At 43.6% G+C, this 12,500-nt stretch overlaps 1 protein-coding gene across 1 annotated transcript in view; it reads right to left on the bottom strand.

The window, feature by feature from the left end:
- The window catches only part of LOC125033310, a 45,852-nt gene that overhangs the window by 21,339 nt on the left and 12,013 nt on the right, over positions 1 to 12,500 (bottom strand). Inside the window, exons 5-9 of the mRNA XM_047624693.1 lie at positions 10,882 to 10,896; positions 9,899 to 9,923; positions 8,695 to 8,799; positions 8,237 to 8,305; positions 790 to 917 (exon numbers count right to left, since the gene is read on the bottom strand). Coding sequence (XP_047480649.1) covers positions 790 to 917; positions 8,237 to 8,305; positions 8,695 to 8,799; positions 9,899 to 9,923; positions 10,882 to 10,896 — 342 coding nt within the window. The remainder of the gene's footprint in view (positions 1 to 789; positions 918 to 8,236; positions 8,306 to 8,694; positions 8,800 to 9,898; positions 9,924 to 10,881; positions 10,897 to 12,500) is intronic.

The raw sequence follows: 12,500 nt of genomic DNA, 5'->3' as shown, positions 1-12,500 counted from the left end.
ACCCATTCTCTTATCTATAATCCACTTCACATACAAACACACACTCGCACTCTCCCCCCACTCCTCCCCTCCCATCCCCCCTTCCCTGCTCCCTTCCACATCCCTCCCCCCTCCCCAACCCCACCTTCCCACCTTCCTTCCCCCTCCCCCTCCCCCACCACCACCTCCCTCTCCCACTCCCCCCCCTTCCCACCTTCCTTCCCCCTCCCTCTCCCCCACCACCACCTCCCTCTCCCACTCCCCCCCTTCCCACCTTCCTTCCCCCTCACCTCCCACCTCCCTCCCACCACTCCCTCCCCCTCCCCCACCTCCCTCCCACCACTTCCTCCCCTCCCCCCCTCCCCCCTCCCCCACCTACCACCACCTCCCCGACACACACACACCCACACACACACAAACACACACACCCACACCCACACCCACACCCACACCCACACACACACACCCGCACACACACACTCACACACACACACACACCCACACACACACACACACCCACACACACACACACACACACACACACACACACACACACACACCCACACACACACACCCACACACACACACACACACACAACACACACACACACACCCACACCCACACACACACACACACACACACACACACCCACACACACACACACACACACACACACACACACACACACACACACACACACACACACACACACACACACACACACACCCACACACACACCCACACACACACACAGACCCACACACACACACACACACGCAACACCTCCCGCCGCCGACTCCCCGACTCACCCGGCCGTAAATTCCAAGGAAGTCGGAATAATTCGGAATGTTCTCCTCGCCGATGAATTTCTTGAGTTCTCCGATCACGAAGTCGATGTCCTCGGCGCAGTCCTCGCTGGCCTTGATGTCACCGTAGTCTGGGTGAGGGAGAAGGAGAAGGAGGATTAGGAAGATGAGGAAGGAGGAAGGAGGATTAGGAAGATGAGGAAGGAGAAGGAGGATTAGGAAGATGAGGAAGGAGGAAGGAGGGTTAGGAAGGAGGAAGGAAGATTGGAAAGGAGGGTTAGGAGGATGAGGAAGGAGGAAGGAGGGTTAGGAATGAGGAGGAAGGAGGAAGGATGATTAGGGAGGAAGGAAGGAGGAAGGATGATTAGGGAGGAGGAAGGAAGATGGGGAAGGAGGATGGAGGAAGGAGGATGAGGAAGATGAGGAAGGAGGAAGGAGGATTAGGAAGGAGGGAGGAAGGATTAGGAGGATGAGGAAGGAGGAAGAAAGATTAGGAAGGAGGAAGGAAGATGAGAAAGGAGGAAGGGGGATCAGGAGTATGAGGAAGGAGGAGGAAGGAAAAGGGATTAGGAAGGAGAAAGAAAAATGAGTGGATGAAAGTAAGAAAAGGGAGAAGGATAAAGAAAGAGAGAGAAGGGTCATGGATAAAAGAAAGAAGGAGAAGAGTAAATAGGGAAGAAGAAAGGTGGATACGATGATGAGGAAGGAGACAGAGAGAGGGAAAGCAGGGAGAAAATGTAGGAATAGGAGGATGAGGAAAGAAAGAGAAGGGAGAAAGGAATTGGGAAGAATCAGGAGGATTGGAGAATGAGGGAGCAAGGAAAAAAAAAAAAAGATTATTAAAGAAAGTGGATGAGGATAAGTAAGAGGCAGAGAATAAAGATAGGAAATGAAATAGAATAAAAATGGAAGCAGGAAGCAAAGGATTATTAAAGAAGGAGAGAGAGAAAAGGATAAAAATAAAGATGGAGATAAAAGAGTTAGCAGACTACGCTAAATTAAATCTAAAATAAATCTGGATTAATCTGTGATAAAATACACAAATACTATGCAATATGTAAATCGTCTGTAATGTCATGAACTTTTTTTTCTCTCTCTCTCTGTAACGATCACTTGGATCTTTTTATAAACCTTTTCGTAAAAAAAAAAAAAAAAAAAAAAAAAAAAAAAAATAATAATAATAATAATAATAATAATAATAATAATAATAATAATAATAAAATAGGTAATATTGATACTAATATAATAATTATAGGAACAACTTCAGTGCTGATAACGCAATGGTCAAATTGATGGCCATTTTGATTATTAGTGGTAGCAATATTATCATTATTAGCACTAACAGTAAAAAAAAAAATTAAAAAAAAAAATTAAAAAAAAAAAACATATTTCTTCTTCTTCTTCTTCTTTCTTTATTTTTTTTTCCTTTTTTTTCTTTTTTTTTTCTTTTTTTTTGACCGATTAAATATCACCGGAATTTTAACACAGAAGACTACATAGAAAAGTATATCACTGGAAAATAGACAAAATAAAATCAGACTTTAATATGAACCTTTTGGTTTGATAAAGAAGATTAGTCCGTCATATGACAATATATATATGTGTGTGTGTGTGTGTGTGTGTGTGTGTGTGTGTGTGTGTGTGTGTGTGTGTGTGTGTGTGTGTGTGTGTGTGTGTGTGTGTTTGTTTCAAAAATACATACATTGCAAAAAAATATATATATATATAAATCATTGTAAAGCAAACGAGCTACCCCGAACATAGACAATAAAGAAAGAGATATCCATACAATAACATTTGAAAAATAGACTAATTATAAAAGAAAAAAAGACTAGATTCATCGAACAGCCAAATGAAAAAATAACACGATTCATTGCAACATAAATCACTGAATAGTAAAACAAAAATATATATATAATACTAATTACAAGGTTAAAACAAAAAACAATAAGCAAAACAAGCAAGCGACTACAGACAAAAGAAAATAAACAATAATCCGAAAATCAACAATAACGAAGCAAAACAATCAATCAATCAGACAAAAAAACAAGTAACAATCACACCAATTACAATCACCACGTCGTTAATAACCAGACCAGCCAACCGACCAATTAAAATAATAACTTTAATAATTTTCAAAATGCCAGCGTTCCTATAGGCGGCGCGAGACCCTTTTCATTCCAACAGCAATCAGAAAATCAATGAAAATAAAACAAAACAATCAGTCATATCAAAAACACAATTAAAAACAATCATTCATGTTAAAAACACAATGAATAGCACCAGATATTTTTTTATCAACAATAACAGCGTTCTGAATGGTAGTATACATCTACAACAATCAAAATATCAATAATTATAGAACCAAACCATAAAAAAAACATTAAATTAAGTAAAAAAACACACTTACAACTAACAACACCCAAAAAAAATATCAAAAATAACAAAACAATAAAAAGATAAGAAAAAAACACAACTAACAACACCCAAAAAAAAAACAAAAAAAAACTATAAAAAATAAGAAAAAAAACACACACACAACTAACAACACCCCCAAAAAAAAAAATAATAATAATAAAAAAAAAATAAGAAAAAAAAACACACAACTAACAACACCCAAAAAATAATTAATAATAAAAAAAATAAAAAAACATTATAACTTGCCATTGTCCTGAGTGAGGGTCCGGCAACAGGAGATTCAGCAGGGGGGGGAAGGGGGGGGAGGGGAGGAGGGGGACTTACGACTCATGAGATCTTTAAACCGACGACCTTCCTTCTCGCTGAGCTTCTCGACAACCCTCTCGCCGCCAGCCTTGGAGGGGAAAGGGGGGAAAGGGGAGAGGGTGGAAGGGTGGGGGATGAGGAGGAAGAGAGGGGGAGGGAGGGAGGAGGGGGGGAGGGGGAGGGGGAGGAAGGGAGAGGGAAAGGGTGGAAGGGTTGGGTGGGGAAGGGGTGAGGGGGAAGAGAGGGGGGAGAGGAGAGGGATAGGGAAAGGATGGAGTGGGGGGTGAGGAGGAAGAGAGGGGAAGGGAAGGGGGAAGGAGAGGGAAAGGGTTGGGGGGTGAGAGGGAAGAGAGGGGGAGGGAGGGGGTGAGGGGAGGGAGAAGAGAGGGGGAAAGGGGGAGGGAGGGAGGGAAGGAGAGGGAAAGGGTGGGAGGGAGGGAGGTGGAAAGGGTGGAAGGATGGGGTGGGGGGTGAGAGGGAAGAGAGGGGGAGAGAGGGGGTGAGGGGGAAGAGAGGGGGAGGGTGGGGGGTAGGGGGAGAGGGAGGGATCGGAGATGGGGGATAAAGGGGAGGTGGAGGAATGGAAGAGGGTTGAGAAGGGAGAGGGAGGTAAAGGAAGGGAGATGAGAAGGAGGAGTGAGAGAAGGGAGAAGCAAAGGGAGACGAGAGATAGAGGGGAGGTTAAGGGGAAAAAGAGGTATAGGGGAGGTAGGGAGATGGAAGGAGGAAGGAAGAAGGAGAGGAGAAGGGAGGTGGAGAGGAGGGAAGGCGATATGGAGGTGGAGGGGAGGAAGGAGGAAGGAGGGAGAAGGGGAAAGGGAGATAATGGGGAGATAGAGGAATGAAGAAGGGGAGAGGAGAAGAGATAAAGGGGGATGGAGGAATGAAGGTGGGGGGAGTGGGATAGAATGAAAGGAATAGGAAGAGGAAGCAGATTGAAAGAGAGAGAAAGGAGTAAAGAGAGGGAAAGAGGGGAGAAAAAGGGAGAGATACAGGGATGATTAATAAAAGAACAAAAATCAAAAGAGGAAGGAAGAGTGGATGAGAAGACGGAAAGAAAGATAAAGAGGGAAGAATGAAAACAACAAAAGAAGGAAGGAAAATAGGACAAAAGGCATAAAAAAGAATGGAAGAGAAAAGAAAGAAAGGGAAGAAGGAGAGGGGAACGTGGGAAGAAACGAACGCAAAGAACAGGGAAAGGCGGAGTGAAGATGGAAATAAAAGTAAAAGGAGGTTGGAAAGAAAACAGAGAAAAGGAAGAAGAAAATTAACATTAACACCTGTGTAATATATATATATATATATATATATATATATATATATATATATATATATATATATATATATATATATATATACATATTTATATTCATACATTTGTGTGTATGTGTGTATATGTGTGTGTGTGTCTATATATATATATATATATATATATATATATATATATATATATATATATATATATATATATATATATATATATATATGTATATGTATATATATATATATATATATAAATGTAGTTTCAGATAAGATATTGAGGATTTTTTGTAAGATTACTAAATCCTTCGATAACAGATTAGTAATTTTATTTGATGATATAACTTATGTAAAATATGATAGATGGTTATATCAAACAAATTAGATTTCTGGATTAAAGCTTAATAACTGATCACAAAATTATTCTGTTAGATATAGATTAAAGCTTCTGCAATTTAGAATTGAAAATGAACGACTTAAATCAGAGGATTAGAACTATTTGGTTTTAGAAATATAAAAAGAGAAAATGAATTTATCTAAATGTTTTTTATTTTTTAGGTTAGTGTCATTTCATATAACCACATGTATTTTACTTAGATATATCAGATTATAGATAAATAAATATATATATATATATATATATATATATATATATGAATGTGTGCGTGTGTGTGTGTCTGTGTGTGTGTAAAACCATGTATATATGTGTATATATATGTGTGTATGTGTATATATATATATATATATATATATATATATATATATAGAGAGAGAGAGAGAGAGAGAGAGAGAGAGAGAGAGAGAGAGAGAGAGAGAGAGAGAGAGAGAGAGAGAGAGATATGCAATAATGATGACAGTATACAAGTATACTGTACAAGCATACTGTGATATATACTAGTATAATCTCAATAAACTGTAATTTATGGTTGCTTATTACTAATTACTGTATAATTACCTGTCACACGTTACCACATTTCAGCCTCACCCCCACCCCTGGACACGCCCTCCCCCCCCATACAATCCCATCTCCCATCCCCACCCCTACTCCTCCACTGAACACTCCCTTACCCCCCACCCCCACCCCTGGACACGCCCCTCCTCCGGCCGCCCACGGATCAAGCAAGGGCCGCCCATCAATTAATCTCACAACATAGGGGTTTCATGAAAGAGGAAAGAGAATGGACACGGATTCTCTTGTAAATTATTCTATAACAGAGTGTCGCCATGTGAGCTGGTCGGGTCTGGCGCCTGAGGGAGTGAGGGGAAAGGGTGGAGGGGAGAGAGGGAGGGAGGGGAAAGGGGTGAGGGGAGAGAGGGAGGGAGGGGAAAGGGTGGAGGGGAGAAGGGAGGGGAATGGAGGGTGGGGGGGAGGAGGGAGGGAGGGGGAAGGGTGGAGGGGAGAGAGGGAGGGAGGGAGGGGAATGGAGGGTGGAGGGGAGGGAGGAAGGGGAATGGGGGTGTGGGGAGAAGGGAGGGGAATGGAAGGTGGAGGGGGGGAGGGAGGGAGGGGAAAGGGGATGAGGGGAGGGAGGGAAGGAAAAGGAGGAAGGGGAAGGGATGGTTAGGAGGGGAAATAGTGAGGGGAGGGAGGAAGGGAGTAAGGGAAAGGGAGTAAGGGGAAAGGGGGGTGGAGAAGAGAGAGGAGGAAGGGGAAAGGGGGTGAGGGGAGAAGGGAGGGAAAAGGGAGTGAGGAGAAATATAGATGGGGAAGGGAGGGGAAGGAGGGGAAAGAAGGATGGGGAGGGAGTGAGGGGAAAGGAGAATGACGGAAGATAGCGAGGGGAATGGGGGTAAGGTTGGGGGAAGAAAGTGAGAGGAGGAAGGAGTGAGAGGTAGGGAAGGGGGTGGGGAAGATAGGGAGGGGAATAGAGTTGGGGTGGAGGGGAGATAATGAGGGAATGGGAGGAAGGGAGAAATTGTGAGGAAAAAGAGGATGGAGAGCATATAGTGAGGGAAGGAAGAGAGAGGAGTGAGGGGAAAAAGGGATGGGGAAAATCACGAATGAAAGGGTGAGGGGAAGATAATAAATAGAGGGAAGAGAGGAGAGGCAGATAGGTAGGGAAATCAAATCACGAGGTGGGAAGATGGGGAAAAGAGGGTGAGAAAGAAGGGGAAAAGAGGGGGAGAGGAGGGGGAAATCACGAAAGGTGTGGGTGTGGAGGAGGAGGGGGAAGAGGGGAAAATTATTGGAAGCGGATTCGAAGTCAAGAAGGAAGGAAAAGGGTTGGGGTGTTAGCGTTATTGGGGCATAAAAGGAGGGAAAGGTGGTGGGCGGGGCGTCAGACAAGTGGGCGTGAGGGAAAGATAGGGTATAGAGGGGAAGAACAGAGAGGAGAGAAGAGTGGACGAAAAGGATGTAAGAAGAGAGAGAGGCGAGGAACGAGTGGGCGCGAGACAGACGAAATAGACGTGAGAGAGTGAAATAAACATGAGACAAATAGACAAAAAAGAAAGGAAGGCGAGAGAGAGAAAGGCACATCGTATTTTTTTTTTTTTCTTTTTCTTTTTCTTTTTTATTTAACGTGAAAGAGACAAACACCCATTGCAAACAGACACATACCTCGTCATAGGGAGAAAAACGGCACTAGAGTCATGAATAGACAAATCACAGACGCCTTAATGAGGACCAACGCACTTGCAACATCTAATCCAACACTGATGAATGCAATATTGAGGTGATACATAATTCCCTCTCTTCTTTATTATTTTCAATTACCAGAGCCTCGCCATGTGTCATGTTGGTGTCGTGAGAGTTCGTTAGTGTCTCGGAGTAGTTGGGGAAAGGATGGGGAGTGGAAAATATGGGATAAAAACGAGAGAGTGGAAGGAAAGGGAGAGAATGGGGGAGGATGGGGAGGAAAGGAAGGGGAACGGGAGGGAGGAAGGATGGCGGATGGGAGAGAAGGGAAGAAGGGAGGGAGAGAGAGAGAGAGAGAGAGATGAGGGAGTAGGGGAAAGAGAGAGACTGGGGGTAGAGGGGGAGGGAAAGAGAGAGTTGGGGAGAGGGAGAGAGAGAGAGAGAGAGAGAGAGAGAGAGAGAGAGAGAGAGAGAGAGATGAGGGAGGAGAGAGGGAGAGATAAACACACAAATAAACACAGACAGACAAATAGACAAAAATAAAAAAAGAGACAGAAAGGGTAATTCATTTATTTTTTTATAAATTCAAGAAAAATAACAGAACAGGGAAGAAGTTATAGAAAAAAAGGAAATGGGAGAAAACCAGATAACTAACCAGAAGGAGTGAATAATAATCAACATCCTTTTCTCACCCTTAGAGGAACCAAAAGCGGCAACAAAGAAAGATGAAAAAGCGATATCCCTTTCACCCTTCACCCTCAGAGAAATCCCACACAAGAAGCCACAAATAACACCCTTTTCACCCTGTGTATCACACCCTTGCACCCTTAAGTAATAGCCTAGAACAACAGAGAACAAACAACACCCTTTTTTCACCCTTTGCCTTACCCTCACCATCAGAGAAACTACAAGCAACACCCTTGTCACCCTGAGCTCCACCCTTCACACTAACAGGAACTAGCAAATACAAGAACGGGAAATACAACACCCTTTTCCTAGCTTCAACATCCTTTTCACCCTAAGCGTCACCCTTTTGGAGTTTCTATTCCTAGTCACCATAAGCCTCGCACTTTTCATCCTGATTCTCACCCTTCTGACCCTGAATTTCAACACCCTTTTGAACCTAAGCCTCACGCTTGTCACTCTAAGCTCCGACACCCTTTCCCACCCTGAACCTCATGCTTTTTCACCCTAATATCTAACACCCTTTCACCCTGAGCTCTAACACCCTTTCCCGCACTTTAGAAACAGCTAAATCAAACAAGGACCAATAAAACAACACCCTTTTTCACCCTTAGTTTCTCCCTTAACCCTTCACCCTTCACCCTTCATTCTTAACCCTTCACCTTTCACCCTTGACCCATCACTTTTCACCCTTGACCCATCACCTTGACCCTTGACCCTTGACCCTTGACCCTTGACCCTTGACCCTTGACCCTTGACCCTTGACCCTTGACCCTTGACCCTTCACCCTTCACTCTACACCCTTCACCCTTCACCCTTCACCCTTTACCCTTCACCCTTCACCCTTAACCTTCACCCTTAACCTTTAACCTTTAATCCTTCACCCTTGACCCTTCACCTTTCACCCTTGACCCTTCACCCTTCACCCTTGACCCTTCACCTTTCACCCTTAACCCTTCACCCTTCACCCTTCACCCTTCACCCTTCACCCTTTACCCTTCACCCTTCACCCTTCACCCTTCACCCTTTACCCTTCACCCTTCACCCTTAACCTTCACCCTTAACCTTTAACCTTTAATCCTTCACCCTTGACCCTTCACCTTTCACCCTTGACCCTTCACCCTTCACCCTTGACCCTTCACCTTTCACCCTTAACCCTTCACCCTTCACCATTCCCCCTTAACCCTTCACCCTTCTTCCTCACTATAAACAACAAAGCCCTCAACACGAATTATGTTCTTGGGGAGATTTAAACTCCATTATACCTCATTAAGGATATGTTAGAGTGATCATTAGCCTTTGTGCAGTGAGTGGCTCTCCTTCTCCTCCTTCTCCCCTCCCTTTCTACGATCCTTAGTCCTTGTTTTTTTTTTTTTTTTTTTTTTTTTTTTTCTCTCTCCTTCTCTCTCTCTTTCTCTCTCTCTCTCTCTCTCTCTCTCTCTCTCTCTCTCTCTCTCTCTCTCTCTCTCTCTCTCTCTCTCTCTCTCTCTCTCTCTCTCTGTCTCTCTCTCTTTGCTACTTTCTTCCCCCTCTTCTTTGCTTTTCTTCTTTATTTTTCTTCTCTCTCCTTTCTTCCCTATCTTTCTCTTGTCAACTTTGTTGTCTCGTTTTCTTGTATTTTTTTCACATGATTCCCCTCATCTCTCTCCTTACTCCTCCCCTCCTCCCTCCTTTCTCCCACCGTTCTTTCCTTCCTCCCCCCCACCCCACCCCCCTTCGCCCTTTCCTTCTCCCCCTCTTCTTCCCTCCCTTCCTTCCACCCCCCCCCCCCCTCCCCTCTTCCTCCTTTCCCTCTTGACAGTCACGTTAAATTCTGGAAGACGACGTTAATAACTTAAAAGAGCAAGAATGCTGTTACCACGTCACCTCCGACATAACGTGATACAGAAGACTGGAAAAGACGCAGCAGAGAAATGGACAATTGCATAAGATATTATATAACTTCCAAGAGTTCTGAAGTAAGATGCGCCTGCATATATAACCGAATTATAATGCAAAGGCGGATACTTGCGTTCGCACACACGCACGCACACTCACACACACACACACACACATTCATACAAACACACACACATAAACACACATACACACATACACACACACACACGCACACACACACCAATGCATACATATTGCATAAACAAAACGAAATGAGAAATGAACACAGATTTCCAGCATACCAATGTCTTCTTACACACACACACACACACACACACACACACACTCGCAAACGCACACACACACACACGCAAACGCACTCACACACACGCAGCATCCTCCCCCACATAGTTATGAGTCTCACGCGCCATAATGAGGGCCATCTGACAGCTGCAGAGGTCATTAAAGCTGCTAATGACCTGCGTGGAGACTAATGAAACACCAAGAATTTGATTGCGAGATGGTTCAACACGGTAGTTAAGTCTTGCCCTATCATTTCACGACTAGAGGGGAGGGGGAGGGGGGGAGGGAGGAAAAAGGGGGAAAGGAGGAGGGGAAAGGGAGGAGGGGAGGAGGGGAGTGTGTGTGTGCGTGTGTGTTTATGTGTTTATGTATGTATGTGTGTGTGTGTGTGTGTTTATGTATGTATGTATGTGTTTATGTGTGTGTGTGTGTATTTATGTATATATGTGTTTATGTGTGTGCTTACGTGTTTATGTGTGTGTGTGTGTTTGTAAGTGTGTATGTGTTATGTGTTTATGTGTGTGTTTATGTGTGTGTGTTTATGTGTTTGGCTTGTGTGTGTGTGTGTGTGTGTGTGTGTGGTGTGTGTGTGTGTGTGTGTGTGTGCGTGCGTGTGCGTGCTGGTCTCCGCCTTTTGCTTATAAAATTTGGTTTTATATGCAGCTCACCTTAATCCCCGGCCTCTGTAAAGTTATATTTAATATTTTTATGCAATTGTCAGATTATGCATATTTCCCCACTTTCCCTTGCTTTTGTCTTTCTCTCAGTCTCTTTCTTCTATTTCTCTCTCTCTCTCTCTTTCTCTGGGTTCAATCTCTTCTTCTTCCTGCCACCTCTTTCCTTTTCTTTTATTCAATTCTTCTCCTTCCCTTTCTCCCTTTTTCTCTCTTTCTATTTCTTTTTTTTCCACTTTCTGCTTTTTCCTTTTCCACTTTCATTCCTCTTCCTTCTTCGCCTCAACCTTCTTCGCTTTTCCCTTTCCTCCTCACTGTCCTCTTTTCCCCTCTCCTTCTGTCTCTCCCCTCCCTCTCTCCGCCTCTGCCCTCTCCCCTTCCATTTTCCCCCCCCCTCCCCAATCTCTTGTGTCTCCCTCCCTGTTATTCCCATCAAAGCCTCTTCCCTCTCCCCTCTCCCCTCTCAATCTCTCCCCCCCCTTTTTCTCTCTCCCCCCCCTCGTGTCTCTCCCCCCCCCCTTCCCAAACTCGGGCTTCTCCCCAAACCCCCCACCCAATCCCGCTTTTCCCCCTCTCCCTCCTTTTGTCCCCCCCTCCCCCCCCTCCCCCTAATCTTTTCCTCTCCCCCTCCCATTCCCATGATAACCCCGGGCGATGCGTTTGTTTCCCACGCCGCTGAAAATTTGAACAGAGGCAATTTTTTTTTTTTTTTTTTTTTTTTTTTTTTTTTTTTTTTTTTTTTTTTTTTTTTTTTTTTTTTTGAAGGGGGTTGGATGGGAAATTTGTGATTTTTGTTTATGTTGTTTGGGATGGGTGGAAAGGGGGGGTTTGTTTATGTTTGATTGTTTGTGTTTTGTTTGTTGTTTGGTTTTTGTGGGGGAGTGGGGGGGGTTTTGTTGTTTGTTTGGGGTTTTGTTTTATGTTTGTTTTTTGGGTGGAGGGTTGGGGGGGGGGTTTAAAGGTTGTTTGTTTTTGTCTTTTTTCGTTTAGGGGGGATTTGGGTGGGTTTTTTTGTTGGCTTTTGGTTGGTTGGGTGGTTTTTGGGGGGGGTGGGGTTGTTTATGTTTTTTTCTTTTTGTTGGTTTGTTGGCTTGGGGGTAGAGAATTAAGAAATGTTATTGTTTATGTTTTTTCTTCTTTTTTGTTTATTAATATTAATCAATTGCTTGTACTTTTTGTCAAAAGTGGGATGATGCAGCATTACACCTTTCTTTTCATTTCATTTCTTCCCTCTGTCTCTTTTTTGCTAGTCTTTCTTTTTTCCTCTTTGCCCTTTTTATATTTCTTCTTTTTATTATTTTTTTCTGCTTCTGTTTCCTTTTTTCATCTTGCTCTCTGCATTCATCCCCAAACTGTCTCTCTCTCTCTCTTTCTCTCTCTCTCTTCTCCTTCTCCTTTTTCTTTTCAAAAATCTCTCTCTCTCTCCCATCTCCTCTCCCCACTCTTCTCTTCTCCTCCGTTTTTTCTCTCTCAGCTCTCCTCTCTTAATTCTCTCCTTTTTATCTCCTCTCTCTCTCCTTCCCATGCCTTCTTTTTACCAAGTTTAAAAAAAAAAAAAAATTCCCCCAACATATAGTTGAAGAAAGCTGATAGATACGGCAACCCGACAACCG

This window comes from Penaeus chinensis, chromosome 16 (assembly GCF_019202785.1).
Source record: "Penaeus chinensis breed Huanghai No. 1 chromosome 16, ASM1920278v2, whole genome shotgun sequence".
NCBI classification, from domain to species: domain Eukaryota; kingdom Metazoa; phylum Arthropoda; class Malacostraca; order Decapoda; family Penaeidae; genus Penaeus; species Penaeus chinensis.
The sequence above is the reverse complement of the archived record's forward strand: the minus strand, read 5'-3'. Positions and strand labels throughout refer to the sequence as shown.